Source organism: Oryctolagus cuniculus, chromosome 20 (assembly GCF_964237555.1).
Source record: "Oryctolagus cuniculus chromosome 20, mOryCun1.1, whole genome shotgun sequence".
NCBI classification, from domain to species: domain Eukaryota; kingdom Metazoa; phylum Chordata; class Mammalia; order Lagomorpha; family Leporidae; genus Oryctolagus; species Oryctolagus cuniculus.
The window spans coordinates 21,732,676-21,755,761 of record NC_091451.1 but is presented as its reverse complement, the minus strand read 5'-3'; the positions used below and the strand labels follow the sequence as shown (position 1 = coordinate 21,755,761).

General features: G+C 43.4%; 1 protein-coding gene across 15 annotated transcripts in view; it reads right to left on the bottom strand.

Moving 5' to 3' along the window:
• Window positions 1–23,086, bottom strand: part of TTLL5 (tubulin tyrosine ligase like 5) — a 278,126-nt gene that overhangs the window by 173,077 nt on the left and 81,963 nt on the right. For all 15 annotated transcript variants that reach the window (XM_017349414.3, XM_008272017.4, XM_008272023.4 and 12 more), the window contains 3 exons: window positions 19,082–19,195; window positions 18,772–18,863; window positions 2,065–2,127 (listed from right to left, as the gene is read on the bottom strand). In XM_017349414.3, coding sequence (XP_017204903.2) covers window positions 2,065–2,127; window positions 18,772–18,863; window positions 19,082–19,195 — 269 coding nt within the window. The remainder of the gene's footprint in view (window positions 1–2,064; window positions 2,128–18,771; window positions 18,864–19,081; window positions 19,196–23,086) is intronic.

Genomic DNA, 23,086 nt, shown 5'->3' with positions numbered 1-23,086 from the left:
AGGAAGAAATTTGTGAGGACAAGGAGGTGTGAAAGAACATGTCAGTGTGACCTGATTAACCATGGAATGGAACAAAAGCCCAAAAAGGTATGCAAGAAAATATCTCAACGGTCCTTCTTGGCTAAACAGGGAAATTCATATATTTTTTTAAACCAAGGTTTTTACAATTCTTTGTAAGAAGCAGTTGTTAACTGGGGTGTGAAGAAAGAATGCAGGGACACACCAACATGGATGGAAAAAAAATTCTATCTTCTAACTGAAATCTAGCGCTTCTTCCATATAATGTGGAATTCCATGCTCAGTAGTGAATCAGTGTGACTTCATTACTGAGAGAGATAATATATCTGTTTCAGTGCTTTAAAACTGTCACCAGTTTGTTAAAACACAGTCAATATCTACTATTCTTTGAAATGATGCTGGCTATTAGACCTGCTGCTATGCTAGGTCTTGTTTCTTAATGTATTAACAAAGAAACACATACATTATTATATCTCAAAATTGGAGTTGTTATGCTGCTCCAGGGAAACAGTTCCTCCTTTGGCCAGTGTGGAAGCCTCCCAGCTTCTTGCTCTAAACTCCTTCTGCTTCATGGAAAACCCAAGTATGGAAAGATGCATCCCTAGGCACGTCAGCAGAAACAGACCTATGAACCTGTGACAAAATCCATGCAAATTACCTACTTGAAGCAAATAAATGTCCGTGATTTCTAAGTGTGACCAGACAATCAGTCTGTAGACATACAATAGGAAAATCTAGAAAAAAACAAGATGAATAAATACAACTAATCCAGAGGAATGAAAAATAATGCAGAAAGCAAAAGGTAGCATAAAACAAGCTAATCAAGATGATCAAGGAGACCTGAGGAGATATTGTAGCCATCAAATAGTGCTAAAAAGAAAGCAAAGGTGGGTCTTGGATACTTAAAGTCATACTTGCTAAATAAGAAAGCAAATCGAGCAACCCTCCCTTGTGGCTGTAATGGATAACCGACTGGAGAAGGCCGAAGAGCAATTTAGTTTTAGAAGCAAATGTTCAAGAAATCTTAAGAACTTAAGATAAGAGGTGAGATCAAAAGTATGGAAAGGTAAACCATGTGGAGGCTGACACCCCTATTTGTCTAACAGAAGTTCCACAAGGAGAGGGAGAAGAGGTTGAGGGAACTGTTGCCTGGTTTAAGGACTCAATGCACACCAGAATAATGAGAAATGACAGAACCTGTCCTGGTAAAGCATCTGAACTCTACAGGAACTTAGCAAAAGCTTTCAAAGAGGGAGGGAAAAGCCCCACAACTCTACGCTGTACATAAAGAACTGAGAGTCCATGTCTTTTAAATAAATCCAAAGGTCTCTTTCATCAGAAGCTGTGGTTATTTAATCAATGATGTTTACCACAAATTCACAGAGATCACAAACTGCACATAGTTCCTGATGAGAAATCATGAAATTCTAAGAAATGGCTGGAATCTGGGTATCTGTTTTAAGAATCTTAAAAAATAAAAAATGAACCTTATCCTCAAAATAAGACAGACTTCTCTAAATAACCAGGGCATCTCATCTGACCATCAGCCTGCAAGCTTCACTCGCTGGGTCTCAGTGGTCCGACTGCTGGGCCACTTGAATCTAATGTCTGTTCTGCATCAGTTCCTCCACTGTCCCCTTGTACTGTGATTATCAGTTGTCATCTCTTACAAGTCTCAGTGTATTTATTTTGTGAACTGCTTCCCCTATACTTTTCTGATCTGGTCATTCTCATCTCCTCTGGCTTAGCAAAACAGATAATCTCGTCTGTTTAAAGACATAGCAAAGACAAAAGAATCTTCCCCCAAAAAGAATAAAGTTTAGGGCATCGATTAAGACCACTCAAAGGTTCCACAGTGTAATTTTTGGTTTCTGGAAAGTTCTGAAGTGCTGAGAGCTAATGACAAATTCTGGAAGATGAGGTATTAAGTTTTCTCCCAAAGGTTTTACACAAAGTCTTTTTGGAAGCCTTCTTGCCTTCTTTTGCATATGTTTCTTCCTAATCTTGAGATCTAGTCCTAAATTTGTAAGTTTAACAAACCCCCACCTGTCCTGGAAGAGGCGTGTTGCTAACATGTAGTTCATAGAGGTCTTGTGCTCCAGGTAGGACCTGAAAGACAAAGAAAGAAACATGTTAAGCTTAGTTCAAAAAGAAAAGCTAGAAGTAAGAAACTGAATCAGGCACAGACGTGACAGGTTACTCATATGCTTTTTTTAAAATAAATGTATTATTTCTGAAGAATTAAATGCAAAGACAGTTGCTCAAATTAAAACTAAAATACTAGAATAGCAGCTAATAGAATAAAACGAAAAGAATAAAGAAAAAGAGGAATTTATTTTATTTAGAAAAAGATCACATTTCTTGGATAAATAAAAGGTGATATACTAAATTTAGAAAAGAAATCTGAAAGATAAAAAGAAAACAAAAAAATTATATAGACAAGAGGTGAAATGAAGCTGGGAACGAGACGCATTTAGGACAGGGAAATGTAGATGAGGGCTGTCTGTATTCCTGAACTGGAAGAGTTTTCCATGGCTTTCCCATGTCTAGTACGGAGGCAGACAATTTCTCTGCCAAACTCTGAAAAGTTGGACAACCTGTGCGACCGATTCATTCATACATTCTCTACACATTGTCCAACACTGACCCTGCAGCACAGCCAGACCAGTCCCCTTAGAATCCTTTCCCTCCTGCTGATCCTCTGCTGACTAGACACCTCCTGCCCAAACCATCTCTACAACCTGCTCTTCAAGAAGCAAGTCAGCAGAGGTTCCCTCGTCTGAACCACCCTGGGCTTTGCTGTATACCTGAGGGGGCCATCACATCCTGTCTTGCACAGTGCACTTTCCCCCCTGGGAAAGCTGCATGATGTAATGGGAAAAAAGTAAGATGGAGAGTCAGGAGACCCAGTGACCGAGGACAAGCCACATTACTGAACCTTAGTTTCCTTGTCCTTAAAATAGAAATGATAACAATGACATGCACAAAAGTATTTATAATTACAAAGAGTCACACAAATAGGAGCTATTTTTATCTTATGGATGAACAACTTTTCAAAAAACATATGGTTAATTCTCAAAGGGCAGGAGCCCCATCTCATATTTGTTTCATGCTTCAAAGAAACAAGCATAGTGCTAGGCACTTGGTTGGTAATAAATACGTATGAATAAAATAGCATTCTCATCTATTAGTAGATAAACACATCCTCCCTCCTGCTAGGTGAAGGCCCCTCTCTGCCTTTTGCCCCAGCCTGACCAGGAGAGGTGGAGAACTGACCAATGTGATTAGTCACTTAGGGAGAACAGAATATGCTGCAGAGAGCACCTCTCCATTCTCTCTGAGAGGTAAAATCTCCCCTTGGGAAGTACAGATGGGGCAGTACACAGACAGGAGTGCACCTGCTGTTCCTGTGGGGCCAGGAGCTCCCCGCCTTGCCCCAAGTCTGCCCAGTTCTGAAGTTCAACAGGAAGAATGTTTGTTTGCAGACAGAAGATATCAAGACTATATCAGTACAAAGAAGATACTGTAGTCTCTCTCGTAGTTCTTGTTTTATTTCTCAATTGATTCAGAACCATACCAGTTTTTTTTTTAAAGTATAGGATTCCTTTCAGAAATTCCAACGTTATCTGAAATTGATTGCTTAGAAAAAGGTCCTCAGGCCGGCGCTGCGGCTCAATAGGCTAATCCTCCGCCTAGCGGCGCCAGCACACCGGGTTCTAGTCCCGGTCAGGGCGCCGGATTCTGTCCCGGTTGCCCCTCTTCCAGGCCAGCTCTCTGCTGTGGCCAGGAAGTGCAGTGGAGGATGGCCCAAGTGCTTGGGCCCTGCACCCCATGGGAGACCAGGAGAAGCACCTGGCTCCTGCCATCGGATCAGCGCGGTGTGCCGGCCGCAGCGTGCCGGCCGCGGCAGCCATTGGAGGGTGAACCAACGGCAAAGGAAGACCTTTCTCTCTCTCTCTCTCTCTCTGTCTACTCTGCCTGCAAAAAAAAAAAAAAAAAAAAAAGTCCTCAAACTAAGATCTTGTCTCAAACTACCTAAAAGTGAAGAAATAAGAAATACAAAAATTCTAATTCTTCAAAAACATATCAAAGGATTTACTTCTCCCAGGATGGGCATTGTGGATCAGTGAGTTAAGCTGTCTCCTGTGATGCCCACTTCCCGTATTATGGTATGGGTTCCAGTCCTGGCTCCTCTGCTTCTAATCTGGCTCCCTGCTAAAGCACCTGAGAGGCAGTGAATAATGGGTCAAGCACTTGAATGCTTGCCACCCATGTGGAAGACCCAGGTGGAGTTCTGGGCTCCTGGTTTTGGCCTGGTCTGTTGCAGCCATTTGAAGAATGAACCAGCAGATGAAAGAATGGTACCTCTCTCATTCTTCCCCCCATCACTCTACCTTTCAAATGAATCCTTTTTAAATATTTTAAAAACTGTATTCAAGTTTTATTTATTTCATATATACAGATTTAGGACCATAGTAATACTTCCCACCTTACCCTCCCTCCCACCCCTGCTCAAACCTTCTTCTTCCTCCCTCTCCCATTCCCATTCTAAATTTTTATAAAGATCTATTTTCAGTTTATCATAAGTTAACCCTACACTAGTAGAGTTCAACAACTAGTATGAATTAAAAAAATACTGTTCTTTAACAGTAGAGGCAAGGGCTGTAAACAATCACTGAATCTCCAAATGTCAATTTCACTCCCATACACTACATTTTAGGTACTCTATTAGTTACCCCAGATCAGGGAAAATATATGTTATCTTTCTTGGGACTGGATTCTTTTTTTTTTTTTTAAGATTTTATTTATTTATTTGAGACGTAGAGTTACAGACACAGAGAGGGAGAGACTGAGAGAGGTCTTCCGTCTGCTGGTTCACTTCCCAAATGGCTGCAACAGCCAGAGCTGGGTCAATCCGAAGCCAGGAGCCAGGAGCTTCCTCCAGATCTCCCATGCCATCTTCTACTGCTTTCCCAGGCAATAGCTGAGATCTGGATCAGAAGTGGAGCAGCCAGGACATGAACCAACAACCATATGGGATGCCGGCGTCACAGGCAAAGGCTTAGCCTGCTACACCACAGCACTGGCACCAGAACTGGTTTTTCTAAAAGATGTAATCCTTCTCTCTCTGCAACTCTTTCAAATTAAAAAAAAAAAAAAGAAGAAGATGTAATCTGTACATTGCTTCTAGAGGTCTTTTGGCTAGGATCAAGTGTAAGATGCAATCTGTGCAGAGTTCTTACAAAAACGAGAGAGATAGTTAGAGCTTTGAAGAAAATTCATGTGATGTTTTCCTGTTGAATTTCTAGGTCTTCAGGAGGCATTACTACTAATGGTATATTTTATAAGATAAAGGGATTTCTCTATGAATAGTTATACTTTCAAAACAAAACAAATTTTAAAAATTAGTCTTTTCATTTTTTTAAAAAATTATTTATTTTTACATTGTTTGAAAGGCAGAGAGGGGCCAGCACCATGGCTCACTTGGTTAATCCTCCACCTGCGGCACTGGCATCCCATATGGGTGCCGGGTTCCAGTCCTGGTTGCTCCTCTTCCAGTCCAGCTCTCTGCTGTGGCCTGGGGAAGGCAGTGGAGGAAGGCCCAAGTGCTTGGGCCCCTGCACCTGTATGGGAAACCAGGAGGAAGCACCTGGCTCCTGGCTTCAGATTGGCATAGCTCCAGCCATGGTGGCCATTTTGGGGGTGAACCAACGGAAGGAAGACCTCTCTCTCTGTCTCTCCCTCTCACTGTCTAACTCTGTCAGAAAGAAAGAAAGAGAGAGAGAGACAGAGACAGAGACAGAGAATGAGGCAGGGAAAGAAAGCTCTGTTCACTGGTTAACTCCCTAAATGCCCACAACAGCCAGAGCTAGGACAGGCTGAAGCTAAGAACCATCCACTACGTGGGTGGCAGGGAACAAAGTACTTCAGCCATGATCTACTGCCTCCCAGGGTCGGTGTTAGCAGGAAGCTAGATCAGAAGTGGAGGAGCCTGGACTTGAACCAGACACCCTGACATGGCATGTGGGCATCCCAAGTAGCATCTTAACCACTGCACCAAGCACCAAGCACCAAACACCTACTCCTGGCTTTTTCTTCTGTTCCTCTCAGTTTCAGCTCTGTACATGGACCCACTACCACCTCAACTGAGTCAAAAACCTTGGTCACCACAGGAAGAAAAGTATGTGGACTATCAACAAATGCAAAGATTCTCAATCTAACTAGTGATCACAGAATGCAAATCAATACTAAAATAAGACAGCATTTTACATCCCCTATGTTGACAAAAATAAAGATGTCTGAAAGTACCATTACTGGGCAAAACATCTCTTATGCACAGATGACATGAGTGTAAAACTACATCTTCACTTTCAAAAACAACTTGGTATTACTTTGTCTCCTTAGCATTGTGGTTTTGTTGTTGTTGTTTTTGACAGAGTTAGACAGTGAGAGAGAGAAACAGAGAGAAAGGTCTTCCTTCCTTCTGTTGGTTCACTCCCCAAACGGCCGCCACGGCCAGAGCTACATGGATCCTAAGCCAGGAACCAGATACTTCTTCCTGGTCTCCGACGTGGGTGCAGGCGCCCAAGCACTTGGGCCATCCTCCACTGCCTTCCCAGGCCACAGCTGAGAGCTGGACTGGAAAAGGAGCAACCTGGACTAGAACTCAGTGCCCACATGGGATGCCAGCGCCGCAGACGGAGGATTAACCAAGTAAGCCACGGCGCCAGCCCCAGCATTATCTTTTAAAACTAAATGTTTAACTATCCTACAGCTGTAATTCTACTCCTACATATATGCCCAGGAGATCATACAAAAACTATTTACAGCACAGATGTCCTTAACAGCAGAAGACCAGAAAGACATCAAATGTCCATCAACAGGAGAATGAAAAATATTAACAGAATATAAACACACAGTAAAATACCATAAAGAATTGAAAAACAACGAATAGCTATATGCAACATGCATTTTAGCAAAATAATGCTAAGTAAAAAAAAAAAAGCCATTTTTCAAAAGAACAAGTTCAAAAGCAGCTAAAACTAAGCAATATAATTCCGCTTCTACACATGAGCGGACACAGCAACATGCGTTGCCCTCCTACCATACACAGCTAGAAGAGCGTACATGAAACAAGAATTTTAGACATTAAACAACTGCTGGCCCAAGACTGCGAGCCCTGTCAGGGGGAAATAAACACAGTGAGCCCCACAGCTGCTCTACCATTCTGCAGGGACAGATTAACAAAAAACGGGGGAATTAAGTGCCACCCAACAGTGTCAAAATGAATGACAGAGATCAAGTTCCAGGAAGGAGCTAGATCTTCAGAGCAATGCACCACACAGGAGAGAGCTGTCTGTTGGAAGAAACGCAGAGGTGAGCATCTGGCACAGAGACTAGGCTGCTTGGAACCCAGAGAACTTGGGCTAAATGCCCAGCTCCGCTACCAGCTTCAGATTCCTGCTGATGCACACAATGGGAGGCAGCGATGATGACTCGAACACTTGGGTCTCACTGGAGACCCCCCAGATTGAGTTCAACCTGGCCCGGCCCCAGCTGTTGAGGGCATGTGAGGACTGAAGCGGCAGCTATGTCTACCTCTCTCTCTCTCTCTCTCTCTTCCCCTCTCTCTCCCTCCCTTCCTCGCCCATCTCCTTCTCCTTCTTCCTCTCCCCCTCCTCCTCCTAACCCCAGTCTCTCTGCCTTTCAAATAAAAATAAATATTTTAAAAAAAGCATACATGTGAATATCATCAAAGGGGACCTGTTGAGTCTTTGAGTCAATACAAATCTGCTAAGGCACAGGGCTGAGTAGAGAGCAACTGTCAGAACAAACAACAGTTAAGCAGAAAGGTCAAGTCAGATAATCCCCAGAGCTCAGAGGTCGCAAATTCCGTTCCCTCCAGCCAGAATGAACAGATTTCACTGAACATGGGGATCACGTAGCAGATACCCTAAGAGTCTTAAAGGGCAAATAGATACTAAGACAAAAAGCTATTTTTTCATCTTTTCTTTCCTTTTTATTTCTTAAGATCTGTTAATTTATTTGAAAGTCAGAATTACACAGACAGAGAGAGGGAGAGAGACCTTCCATCCATTGGTTCAGTCCACAAATGGCTGCCATGGCCAGATTGGGGGGCCAAAGCCAGAATCCAGGAGCTTCTTCCAGGTCTCCTACGTGGGTGCAGGGGCCCAAGTACCTGAGTGATCTTTCACTGCTTTCCCAGGTGCATTAGCAGGAAGCTGGATCAGAAGTGGAGCAGCCAGGACTCAAACCAGCACCCACCATGGGATGCTGGCATTGCAGGTGGCAGCTTAACCTGTTAAGCCACAATGCTGGCCCCTAAAAAGCCACATTCAACAAACAAGTATTGTGGCACGGCAAGCTAAGCTGCCACATGTGATAATGACATCCCATATCAGAGCTCCAGTTCAAGTCTCAGCTGTTCCGCTTCCCATCCAGCTCCTTGCTAATGAGCCTGGGCAAGCAGTAGAAGGTGGTCTAGGTATCTGGGCCCTGCCATTCACATGGGAGACCCAGATGGAGCTCCAGCATCCTGGCTTCATTTTAGCCCAGCCCTGTCGCTCCCCCATTTCGCGGAGGAACGACACAGGACCCTGCGCTGTTCTTTTGTCTGCTCGGCCCTTCCCGGGTTTGCTGCTGGTTCTTCCCGGGTTGGCTGCCGTCCCTCCACCTCCGTGGAAGGGCGGTTCCCCCTGCCACTTTCCCCACTTCCGCGGGGGAGCGGCACACCGGGCCGGCTCTCTCGGGGGCTGCTCAGATGTTATCCGGATGTTCCCCTTAGATGTTCCTGGTGCATGTTGTCTCTCTCCTCCTTTATAGTCCTCTTCCACCAATCCCAACTCTGCTACCCACACGCCGAGTACGCTGCTCTCCTCCAATCAGGAGCAGGATCAGCTCCTGCAGGTCATCACTCAAGTTGGCGAGAGGCAGCTGCGTAGAAGTTGTTTACTCCTCTCTCAGCACCATATTGTGGGGGAGCAGATGCATAGAATAAGTCTTAATTCCAGTAACTTAGTCTAGTCCGAGTTGCTCCCCACACAGCCCTAGCCATTGCAGCCATTTGAGGAGTGAGCCAGTGGATAGAAGACTGATATCTCTCTCACTCTTTCTCTCCCTCACTCTTTCTCTCCTTTTCAAATAAATAAAGGTATAGTTTTAATAACCATACTTAAAAATAAGCCTGAAAAACTCTATGCTCACCTACAACTGTCAGGGGAAAAAAAAAAAAAAAAAAAAAAAACTTCAAGAGAATTTAAAGAAGGCAATAGAATCCAAACAGTAATACAACATAATGTCTGCATCCAATTTTAAAGATTATTCTACAGGTTATGAAACAGAAAGAATGTGGCCCACATACAACAGGAAAACCAGTCAGTAGAAACAGACCTAGAGATAACATATAACAGAATATGAAGTAAATTTTAAAATGGTTACTATAAACATACACACAGGATCGAAAGAAAATCATCAGGAAAATAACAAAAAAAAAAAAAAAAGAAAGAAAGAAAAAGAAAACATAAAAAAAGACGGGATTCTCCAGATGAAAAAAATGAAACATCTGAAATCAAACTTTCACTGTTGGAATCAACAGTGGATTAAAGCACTGCAAACACAGTGGCTTCAGGGACAAAAGGAATAGAAAACCGTCCAAAGGGAAAAAGAGGGGAAGGAAGGCTGAAAAAATATGAACGTGCCAAGCTTACGGTAAATATAAACCCATCTATCATGCAACCGGATTCCAAAAGAAGAAAGAGAAATAGGAAAATATATTTAAAGTAACAATGGACAGTGGCTGTTGAAAAGCAGACATAAAAAGATAATTTAAAAGCCAGCAGAGGGGGGTTGGAGCTATGGTGCAGCAGGTTAACGCCCTGGCCTGAAGCACCAGCATCCCATATGATCCTCAGTTCAAGACTCAGCTGCTCCACTTCTGATCCAGCTCTCTGTTATGGCCTGGGAAAACAGTGGAAGATGGTCCAAGTACCAGCGCGGGAGTCCCAAAGAAGATTCTGGCTTCAGATCAGCCCAGCTCTGGCCGTTGTGGCCATTTGGTGAGTGAACCAGTGGACGGAAAACCTCTCTCTGCCTCTGCCTCTCTGTAACTCTGCCTTTCAAATAAATAAATAAATTTTTTTAAAAAGAGTAAAATGTATGACAATAACACAAAGGACAGGAAGATGAAATGAAAGTACATTGTTTGTGAAGTGCTATATCATGTCTGAAACAGTACAGCTCTTGTGGATATTAGACTATGATAACTAAAAGATGGATGCTGTGGGCCTAGGGCAACAACACTATAAGAAGTGAAACAAACAGGCAGGAGAAATTAATTGATACAAAGAAGGCAGGAGAAAATAGAAAGGGAACAAGAAACACAATAGGCAAATAGAAAACACATATTAACATGGCATATTTCAACCTAGCCATATAAAAATACATTAAGTGCAAATACCCCAAATATTCCAATTAAAAGGCAGAGCTTAAATTTAAAAATTAAGACTGACTACACACCATCCATGAGAAATCCACTTCAACTCTAAAGGCATATATAAACTAAAGTTTAAATAATGGAAAAAAAAAAAAAAACCATGCAAATACTTACATCAAAAAGAAAGATTTCAAGTAAACAACCTAATGTTAGCATATCAAGGAGCTAGAAAAATGAGAACAAAATTAGTAGAAGAAAGGAAATAATAAATATCAGAGCAGGGGCCCAAGGACTTGGGCCATCCTCTGCTGCTTTCCCAGGAAAACTAGCAGGGAGCTGAATAGGAAGTGGATCAGCCGGGTCTCGGACTGGTGCCCATGTGGGAAGCTGGCACTGCCGACAGCAGCATTACTCATGTCACAAAGCCGGCCCCCAGGAATCAGTATTTTTTAAATGTACATAATACTCAAAGCACTCTACATATTCAATAAAATACCTATCAAAATACTAATGACATTCATTCCTCACAGAACCAAAAAAAAAAAAAAAAAAGAACCTTAGAATCTGTATGAAATCACAAAAGACCCTGAATAACCAAAGCAAAAAAATAACTTGAGCAAAAAACTGCTGGAGGCATCACACTACTTGATGTCAACACATATATATTTCAAAGCTACAGAACTCTAACAGCATAGCACTAGCATAAAAACAGACACACAGACCAATCGAACAGTACAGACAGCCCAGAAATTAATCTAAACAATAATAGCCAACTGATTTTCAACAAAGGTACCAAGAACACAATGGACAATTTCTTTATTAAATGGTGATGGGAAAGTTGGATGTCTTCATGTCAAAGAATGAAATTAGATCCTTCTCTCTAACCACACAGAAAAAAAGACAACTCAAAATAGATTAAAGAGGTGCAGTACTTAGCCAAGTACTTAAGATGCTGGTTAAGATACCCACATCCCAGGGCCAGTGCTATGGCACAGCAGGTTAAGGCCCTGGCCTGCAGCGCTGGCATCCCATAAGTGCACCGTTTCATGTCCCAGCTGCCCCACTTCTGATCCAGCTCCCCACTAAAGCACCTGGGAAAGCAGTGGAAGATGGCTCAAATGCTCGGGCCCCTGCACCCACATGGGACACTCGGAGGAAGCGCCAGGCTCCGGATCAGCTCAGCTTGGGTAGTTGCGGACATTTGTGGAGTGAACCAGTGGATGAAAGACTCTCTCTCTCTCTCTCTCTCTCTCTTTCTCTCGGCCATTTGGGGAGTGAACCAGCAGATGGAAGTCCTCTCTCTCTCTACCTCTACCTCTACCTCTCTCTGTAACGCTGTCTTTCAAATAAGTAAAATAAATCTTTTTTTTTAAAAAAAGGGTGGGGGATAATTAAAAAGAAGAAAAAAAAAGATACCCACATCCTATATTGGAATATCCTGATCCCAGATTCCTGCTGATGCAGAATAGGGAGGCAGCGGTGATGGCTCAAGCAATTGAGTTCCCATCACCCTCGTGAGAGACCTGGGTTGGGATTCCTGGCTCCCAGCTTTGGCCCAGTCTAGCCCTAGCTAATACAGGTATTAGGGGAATAAACCCACAGATGGATAGGAACTACTGCGCTAGTGCTCTCTCTCTCTCTCTTTCCATCTCTATCTCTTTCTGCCTCTCAAATAAATACATAAAATCTTTTAAATGCATTACAGACTTAAATGTAAAACTCAAATCCATGAAAGCAAGCAAGCAAACAAACATATGGGACAAAGAAAACATACGAGGAAAGCTCTATAACTTCAGTCGGGGCATTTTTCAGACTTGACCTCAAAAGCACAGGCAACAAAAGCAAAATCAGACAAATGAGATTACCTCAAAGTACAAAGCTTCTTCATGGCAAACCTATGGAATGAGGGGACAACCTATGGAATGAGGAGACAACCTATAGGATGAGGGGACAACCTATAGGATGAGGGGACATATTTGCAAATATACATCTGATAAGCGGTTAATATCTAAAATATGGAAGGATCTCAACTCAATAGTAAGAAAACAACCCAATTACAAAATGTGTGAAAGACCTGAACAGATACTTCTCAAAGGAAGATATAAATGACCCACAGACATGTGTAAAAGTAACATAAGGGAACTGTTAATCAAAAACACAATGAGATACCACTTTACACCATTAGAATGGCTGTTATCAAAAAGACAAAAGATAACAAGTATTGGTGAGGATGTGGAGAACAGGGAACTCTTACATACTATTCGTGACATTGTAAATTAGTATAGTTATTATGAAGAATAAAAAGTCCCTCAAAATTTTAAAAATAGGACTACCATAAGATCTCGCAACGTCTCTATTGGGCATATATCCAAAGGAAATGAAAGCAGTTTGTTGCAAAGATTTTACATTCCCATATTTATTGTAGCACCCACAAAAGCCAAGGTACAGAGTCAATCTGAGTGCCTACCAATGAATGAATGGATAAAGGAAACATGTATCTATATACACAACGAAATATTATTCAGCCATTAGAAAGTTAAAGACAGAAGATGTGACAACATGGACATTATGTTAACTGGAAGAAATTAGGCTCAGAAAGACAAATACTGTATGGTCTCACTTAGGTAGAATCTAAATGACGGTGATCGTACAGCAGTAGAGAGCAGAAATGTAACTACCAGCAGGGTTGTGAAAGGGGAGGAGAAGAGGGGGAGACGCTGGTCAGCAGATGTAGGACCAAAACAGGAGGAATAAGTTCCGATCTATTATATAGCAGATGATCACTAGAGATGATACATTATCCTCTTCTAGGTATTCTCACTAACAAACGGTAACTGCGAAGTAACACCTTAGTCAGCTAAATTTAACTGTTCCACAGTGTGTATACATATATTTCAAAACATCAAATTCTACTTAATAAATACATACAATTTTATCTTTCAGTTAGAAACACTTCTTTACAGCAGGGGTAAGGAAACTTTTTACTGCTAAGGGTGACTTGGGTATTTATAACATCATTTGTACATGCAACATCATAACACACAAAATTATCAACTTAAAAATTAACCTACTATAGATTTATTAAATTTTTTAAAAGATTTATTTATTTATTTGAAAGTCAGAGTGACACAGAGAGAGAAGGTAAGGCAGAGAGAGAGAGAGAGAGAGAGAGGCCTTCCATCCACTGGTTCACTCCCCAACTGGCTGCAATGGCTGGAGCTAAGCCAATCTGAAACCAGGAACCAGGAGCTTCTACTGGGTCTCCCACATAGGTGCAGGGGCCCAAGGACTTGAGCTATCTTCTACTGCTTTCCCAGGCCATAGCAGAGAGCTGGATCAGAAGTGGAGTAGCTGGGTCTTGAACCAGTGCCCATATGGGATGCCGACACTTCAGGCGGCAGCTCTACCCACTACGCCACAGCGCCGGCCCCAGACTTACTGATTTTTGAGTCCTGCCTATGGATGCCTTGGCATGGCCAGACTAAATGATTTCGCAGGGCTTATATGGACTGGACATTCTCCAATCCTGCTTTAAAGGTAAAACAATGGAAAGAGTCTGCCGTGGAAATCTTAGGCATAAGAAAGCTGAAGTGCATTGTATACACAACAGATGAACAGACTGCAGGACTAAGAACATTATCAGGGATTAAAGAGGAACATTTCCAACAGTAATAAAGTCAGTTTATCAGAAAGATAAAACAAACCAAATGCTCAGGAACCCAATAACAGTTCCAAAACTGACAGAGGCAAAAGGAGAAACAAGGAAGTAAGTAAAGCTACAGATAGGTCTGTAAAGATAAAGACCACCTAGGAAATGGGTTAACGGCAGAAGATGCAGGGAAGACTGTTGCTTTCCTTGATGACTAAAACAAGAGCAGTTACTGATTTTACCCAGAGTCATTGTGTTCCAAGCAAGGCAGGATTACACAGCAGAATATTAACTCAGTATAACCCAGCTTATCTCTTCTCCTAATGCACAAGTGTGCATCCTGGCTAAGCTGCTTCCTAGGATCCAAGCAGTGCTGGTCGTTTCTGCCAATGCTTCTTGGTGACTTGTAGCTTCCTTTATGTCATTTTGGACTGCACTTCTATTTTCCCAGCTTACTGCTTGAAATTTCAGCAAATCTGAAGTCTGGTTTATATTTACTGCTTGAGGTCATGAGCAACTTAATAATAGCAGAACCGACAGCGCAGCATTTACAGGAGTTAGGGAAGCATCTGTGTCTTTTTTATAGAAAAGCCTTTATTTCAACAATATTTTGCCTTTGACTGGATAACAAGGATTTGGTATGAGAATTAAGACTCAAAATGGGAAGAAGAATAAAAAAAGACAGAGCAGATCTAGATGACACTGTCAATCTCCATGAACGAATGGACATCTACAGAGCACTCCAGCCAGCAATAGCGGAACACACACTCCTTTCAATGTACGTGCTAAATTCACCATGATAAACCATATTCTGAGGGAAATCATTAAGTTTCAATAAATAAAAAAGATTCAAGTTATCAACTTATGTTTACTGAGCTCAACAGAAATCATCAGTAACAAAAAGATCTCTGGGAAAGCCTCCTTGCTTAAAAACTAAATAACATACTTCTAAGTAACCTAGGGGCAAAAATAAATCTATAGGCAAATCAGAAAGTACGTTAAATAGAATAAAAACAAAAGCATAATAATCAAAATGTGTAGGGTGTTGCTAAAAAGGAACTTGGTATCAGATTGGTAACATATATTCAAAATATCATAGATCTAATAAAAAAAGCTGAAATGATAAAACTCCCGGGGTTGGGGGGAACATGAGAAAAAAATTTGTGAAGACAGGGATGGCAAACACTTCTTAGATAGGAAACACAAAATACATAAGCCTTTAAAGAATCTGGTCAACTGGACGTCGCTGAAATTTAAATTGTCTATGGCCCAGGTCCTTGGGCCCCTGTACCCACAAGGGAGACCTGGAAGAAGCTCCTGGATCCTGGCTTCAGATCAGTGCAGCTTCCAGCCGTTGCGGCCATTTGGGGAGTGAACCAGTGAATGGACAACCTCCCCGCGCCCCCCCCACCCCCACCCCGGCCTCTGTCTCTCTGTAAGTTTGCCTTTCAAATAAATTTTTTAAAAATTAGAAATTTAAAACTTTTAAGATTTATTTTATTCATTTGAAAGACAGAGTTACACAGAGAGGTAGAGACAGAGAGAGAGGTCTTCCATCCACTGGTTCACTCCCCAAATGACCACAACAACTGGAGCTGTGCTGATTCAAAGCCAGGAGCCAGGAGCTTCTTCTGGGTCTCCCATGTGGGTGCAGGGGCCCAAGGACTTGGGCCATCTTCTACTGCTTTCCCAGGCCACAGCAGAGAGCTGGATCAGAAGAAGAGCAGCCGGGACTAGAACCGGTGACCATATGGGATGTCAGTACTGCAGGTGGCGGCTTTACCCACTACTCCACAGCTGGTCCCAAAACTTCTGTTTTTGAAAAGCCACTGCTAAATACAATTGAAAAAGCTAGCAGCAGACTTAAGAGTAGTGCCAACGCTGTGGCGTGGAAGGTTCAGCCTCTGCCTGTAGTGCTGGCATCCCAAGCCCTGGCTGCTCTACTTCTGATTCGGCTCCCTGCTACTGGCCTGGGAAAGCAGTGGATGATGCCTGGGACCTTGGGCCCGTGCACCCATGTGGGGGACCCGGAAGAAGCTTCTGGCTCCTGACTTCAGCCTGGCCTAACTCCAGCCATTGTGGCCATCTGGGGACTGAGCCAGCAGATGGAGGATTCTCTCTCTCTCTCTCTCTCTCTCTCTCTCTCTCTCTCTCCTCCTCCTCCTCTCTCTCAATCCTTCTCTCTATATCTCTGCCTTTCAAATAAATAAATCTTTTAAAAAATTTCAATATAAATATAATTAAAAAAATAAAAATGCTGAGAGCATATGAATAGATGCCCAGTATCAAAAGCAACTTAAGGGGTCAGCACTGTGGTGCACTAGGTTAATCCTCCACCTGCGGCGCCAACATCCCATATGGGCACCGGGTTCTAGTCCTAGTTGCTCCTCTTCCAGTCCAGCTCTCTACTGTGGCCCAGGAAGGCAGTAGAGGATGGCCCAGGTGCTTAGGCTCCTGCACCCACATGGGACACCTGGAAGTGGCTCCTGGCTTTGGATCGGCGTAGCTCCGGCCATTGCGGCCATTTTGGGGGTGAACCAACGGATGGAGGATCTTTCTCTCTGTCTCTCTCTGTCACTGCCTGTGACTCTACCTGTCAAGTAAATAAATAAAAAATCTTAAAAAAAAAAAAAAAAGGCAACTTAAAATCATCAAGAGTTACACAAGACTGTCTAAACTTAAAAAGCCTGGCCAGGCCGGCGCCGCGGCTCACTAGGCTAATCCTCCGCCTGCAGCGCCAGCACCCTGGGTTCTAGTCCCGGGTTGGGGCGCCGGTTCTGTCCCGGTTGCTCCTCTTCCAGTCCAGCTCTCTGCTGTGGCCCGGGAGTGCAGTGGAGGATGGCCCAGGTCCTTGGACCCTGCACCGCACGGGAGACCAGGAGGAAGCACCTGGCTCCTGGCTTCAGATATGCGCAGCGTGCTGACTGTAGCGGCCATTTGGGGGGCTGAACCCACAGAAGAAGGAAGACCTTTTCTGTCTCTCTCTCACTCTCTAACTCTGCCTGTCCAAAAAAAAAAAAAAAAAGCCTGGCCAATACTAAGTGCTGACATGGATGGGGGCCAATGGCAACTTTCACATATCATCAGCAAAAATGCAAAATGATACCTTCACTTATCATATGACTCCTCTCTTCCACTGCTAGGTACTTGCCCAAGATAAATAAAATCATAAGTTCACATTGAATTGCACACAAATGTTCAGGGCAGCTTTCTTAACAGCAGCTGAAAACTAGAAATAATTCAAGTGTCCCATTGCTATATTTGCATGATGAAATAAAACATAGGAATAACAAGAAATGAAATATCACTTTACACAATAACATAGATAACTCTCCAAAATACTAAGCCAGACTAAAAAAATCCAGACATGAATGAGTAGTACTGTATGGCTCCATTCATATGAAGTTCTAGAAAAGCTACCATGACAGAAAGCAGATCAGCTGACGTCTGAGGCCCACTGTCACGATGCGGAGGCAGGGAGGGGGACAGCAGGGGCACGAAGGGACTTACAGAAGTCACAGGAACAGGCTCGATCTTGACTGTGGGGTGGCAGTGGTTAAACTGGTGTTTATGTAAATCATTAAACTATACATTCAAAATGGATGCATTTTATTATATGTAATGATTAAAAAGAATATATTTTTAGGCACAAATACAGATGACAAAACAAATTTTCAAATCAAAGTAATGATAAACACACAATGCAAGACAGTGTGTAACCCTTGACTGAGGGACTAGTTAGGAGGCTGGCAATGGATTTAAAAACAGGGAGCACTGTGGTGTACCAGGTGAAGCTGCCGCCTGCAGTGTCAGCATCCCATCTGGACACTGGTCCGAGTCCCAGCTGCTCGACTTCCGGTCCAGCTCTCTACTATTGCCTGGGAAAGCAGTGGGAGAAGGCCCAAGCCCTTTGGCCCCTGCGCCCGTGTGGGAGATCCAGAAGAAGCTCCTAGCTCCTGGCTTTGGCCTGGCCCAACTCCAGCCATTGCAGGCATCTGGGGAGTGAACCAGCAGATGGAAGACCTCTCTCTGTCACTCTGCCTTTCAAACAAATCCTTTTTTTTTTTTTTTTTTTGACAGAGTTAGACAGAGAGAGAGAGAGAAAGAGAGAGGGAGAGAGAGAGAAAGGTCTTCCTTCCATTGGTTCACCCCCCAAATGGCCACTACGGCCAGTGCTGTGCCGATCCGAAGCCAGGAGCCAGGTGCTTCTCCTGGTCTCCCATGCAGGTGCAGGGCCCAAGCACTTGGGCCATCCTCCACTGCCCTCCCAGGCCACAGCAGAGAGCTAGCCTAGAAGAGGTGCAACCAGGACAGAATCTGGCACCCCAACCAGGACTAGAACCCGGGGTGCCAGCGCTGCAGGCAGAGGATTAGCATAGTGAGCCGTGGCACCGGCCTAAATAAATCTTTTTTTAAAACAATAAAGTAAAAATAATTAAAACAGGGAGAAATAATACACAGTAGATTAAACTGTTGTTCATGGTCTAGTTCTTGGGCTGGGTAATATCCACCACAATACACATAAATAAACAGAGTAAGGAAGGCACCACATGGGGAGTGGTGACGCAGTGTGTCACAACTCATCTGGATGATCCTTGGGCCTGAGGTACAGACTTTCATATATGTATAGAAAAAAATATAGTCACCTCACCCATATATTTCCCACGTCTCAGATGTAGGAAATATGCGAATAAATCCACCTCTCCGATCATTCTCTTCCTTCACCCTCCGTAAAACTTTGATCTAGATAGAAGAGACAGAAAATAAAATGAATGCCTCCTTTGAAAACTGAAATCCCAATGAATTCCATTTAAGATGCTGTTTCCAGAGAATAAACTTTCCCCTCATTAAGCTCTCTCTTTTCCTGGTGAGGTGAGTTGGACGTGAACACCAAGACTCACTCGCTCACGTGTCCGGAGCCCCGGGTTTAACCACAAAGCCCTGAAACACGGTCTCTTTACCTCCTCCATTGACAGGCCAAGCACAGAACCACCTAACTTCCCCGGCACCTTCTCCCGGGCTGAGCCCACGAGGTTTTTCATTTCTGCATCACTGGCAGAGAGTGGACGGGAACGCTAAGGAGAAGGAAATGAAAACAAACAAAATCTAAAAGCAAACCAGCTTGCATCACCTTACCTCATTCCCCTCAACATCTGTGTCTTTCCTACTGGTCATAAACTCACATCCATAGCCCAACTTCTGAAATTCATCTCTTAGCCTGGAACACTGGGAAACAGATGACAGTGAGTAAACTCAAAAGCAAGAAGAAAAAAACAGTGGGAAAACACAGCAGGTTGAGAGAGAAGCAAGCAGAAAAAAATGAGCCAGTACCTACTCCTTCCTATCTGGTTTTAGCATACAACCAGTATTTCAAGAATATGGAAAAACAAACTGAAAATAGCCTCCATAGAAATTAAATTTATTGGTTCCAGTATATTCTTTTCAGAACTGGGAAGGACAGTTAGGAGAATTGAGACAAAAGGCACAAAACCGAGGAATGATCTTGGGCCACTGATGAACAGCTGGGCTGTGGGACGTGTCAGGACATGGGAGAGGAAACATTGAGATCAGAGTCAGACACAGAAGAGAACTGACACGGAAAGGCTCCAGCCTAGGAAACACTGACAGCTGCTGGACCTCAAGACACCTGGGACAAGGATGACTGCCCTGGTACGCCAAGGAGGCAGCCACGCGGGCCACGCTCATCACGGAGCCCAGAAGTGATCCGGGCCACTTCCGCTTCTGAATGCTGGCCAGAGGTGTCATCTGAGTACACGAGTACTACAGGGTTTTGATATTACATGAGCTGAGCCACAGGAAGGGAGCATGAAGCATGATCACACACTTCTACAAGAAGATGAAGGGACTGATAAGACAAAAAAATCTGCCAAGAAAAAAAAAAAAAACAAATAATTCAAGAACTACAGGTACAACTGTCTTTCTAGATTTCTAGAAATAATTTTCAACCAGGAAGGTGGCCACCTTGCAAGAGAAGAGGCCTCAGAATGAAACTTCCTTTGCTGGTAGCTGCATCGTGGACTTCCCAGACTCCGGAACTGTGAGAGGTAAACTTCTGTGCTTAAGCTACCCAGTCACTAGTACTTTGCTATGGCAGCCTGAACACATTAATACACCCATGCATACAAAAAGCCATAAGTGGCTTTACCTTGGGACACAAGTCAGACCGCTACAAACTAATCATCAATGCTAGCATGGGAGTTATCATCACCATAGACTTTCAGGCAGGCAACTCCATAATGAGATACCTACATGAAGAAAAACTATGAAAGCAACAGAGGGAAGCAACTTGTGAAAGTAGGGTCTTTTGTGTGTTTAGCTTTTCTGTGGAATCTTCAACATCTAGAGCAGTACTTGGCACAGAGTAGATCAATAAATTATTTGTTGGGGCCAACATTGTGCAGCAGTGGGTAAACTGCCAGCTGCAATGCCAACATTCCATGTGGGCACTGGTTCCTGTCCCGGCTGCTCCACTTCTGATCCAGCTCCCTGCTAATAGCCCGAGAAAAGCAGCAGAAGATGGCCCAAGTGCTTGAGCTCCTGCAACCCATGTGGAAGACCTGGATGAAGCTCCAGTACCTGGCTTCAGCCTGGTCCAGCTCCAATCGCTGCAGCCATCTGGGGAGTGAACCAGCAGATGGAAGACCTCTCTCTCTGTCTTTCCCTCTTTCTGTAACTCTTTCAAAAAATAAATCAATCTTTAAAAAAAGCATACAACTTAACAATGGAAAAACAATAATTATTATTTGTTGAACAAATAGGTGAATGCATATCCTGACATGCAGCTCAACTGTGTCAAGAATTGAATTAAACTTGGCAGAAGGATCTGTGAAATTATTTTTTTTTCTTTCAGGCTCTTGGGAATACATTAAATATACCTGCTGGAATGAGAGGGGAATATACGGGAAAAGGTCATGATTTAAGAGGGAAACCACTATAAATAATAATTCTAAAAAAGCATTAAAGTGTGAATGCTTACTGAGTACAAAATTTGGAGAACTCAAAATATTAAATGGATGGTTTGAGGATTTTCTCCTAATCACATACTACTGATTGCTTGCCCAAAATTATTTAACCAGGTCACACACAACAGCATAGGTCCGATCAGATCATACACCTGCTCGCCAAGAGTCCAACAGCCTTCTTGCCTGATGCTATTCAAGGATACTGTAGAGTAAGCTCAAATTAAGTAAGGAGATAGCAAGAAATAAGCATTCACCTAAATATTATAATAAAAACAAATATTTTTACTTATTCAGCATTTATGAATAGAAAGAATGCTACCTGAAAGTCTTGACAGTCTTTATTTAAAATATTTTAAGAAATAATTACTTATTAGAATAACTTTAAGGAATGTATAAGTTTATTTTTTAGAACATGGGGGGGGGGGGGTCAGATCACTACTGAATGACATCTAATGGTCCTGCCAAATTTTTTTCAGTTGGTTTTAATATTCCTGGTTTCCAGAAACTGAGATAATGATCTTGGTGCCCTTCCGCTACAATACTCACCTACAGCACCCAAAATCTCTTAGGCTGCTCTGTCAATTACTTTCAAAGAATTGTCTCCATACACACTGACAGCCAGCCACTCCTTTGTTATAGCCTGCAACTGCAGCCTGAGCTCCTGTGTGCATGAATGAGCACTGCTATGGGTGAGAGGCACATGTGGGAAGAGGGGGCTGCGCTTCTGGCTGGGGTATTTGAGAGGTATGAGAAAGGGAGGGCTGAGACCTGAATTAGAGACAGAAGTGAGAGAAAATGCAGAGAAAGAGAAAAGGAGAGAAGAAAGATAAGAAAGGGGGGAAATGTTTATGAATTCCAAGGAGATACACTTGGGGATGAAAAACATGGAGAAAACAAAAGGAATCAGGTTGGTCTGAAAGTCTTTAGGACTATCAAAAATAAAGGCAAAACAGTCCAACTGAAGACATTCCTTGATTTTGACTTTGGGCAAAGTTCCCACAGATTGACTGAACACACTATGAAAATAAGGCTCAGGGCCAGTGCTGTGGCGTAGTGGGTTAAGCTGCTGCCTGTGATGCTGGCATCCAATATGAATGCTGGCTCATGTCCTGGCTGCTCCACCTCGGATCCAGCTTCATGCTGATGTACCTAGGAAGGCAGCAGAGGACGACCCAAGTGCCTAGGCCCCTGCACCCACATAGGAGACCTGGATGAAGCTCCTAGCTTCAGCCTGGCCCAGCCCTGGCTACTGAGGCCATTTGAGGAGTCTGTCTCTCCTTATCTCTATTTCAAATAAATTAAAATAAAAATTTAGGCCGGCGCCGCGGCTCACTAGGCTAATCCTCCGCCTTGCGGTGCTGGCACACCGGGTTCTAGTCCCGGTCGGGGCGCCGGATTCTGTCCCGGTTGCCCCTCTTCCAGGCCAGCCCTCTGCTGTGGCCAGGGAGTGCAGTGGAGGATGGCCCAGGTGCTTTGGCCCTGTACCCCATGGGAGACCAGGAAAAGCACCTGGCTCCTGGCTCCTGCCATCGGATCAGCGCGGTGCGCCGGCCACAGTGCGCCGGCCGCGGCGGCCATTGGAGGGTGAACCAACGGCAAAGGAAGACCTTTCTCTCTGTCTCTCTCTCTCACTGTCCACTCTGCCTGTCAAAAAAAATAAAAATAAAAAAAATAAAATAAATAAAAATTTTTAAAAATGTGTAACCTTGTTTTATATTTTTAAACAAAGAAACAAACCAAAAAAAGCTATTCTGAACTGAAGGAGAATGACTGCCTCTGGCAGATGATGTAGAATTTGAAGCATCAGACACATTTTCAACTGCCTTCTTACTACCCACGTAAGAATTCTGCCATGAAGATGTCTAATATCAGAAATGCAAGCCAGCACCGTGGCTCAATAGGCTAATCCTCCACCTGCAGCGCCGGCACACCGGGTTCTAGTCCCAGTCAGGGCGCTGGATTCTGTCCCGGTGCCCCTCTTCC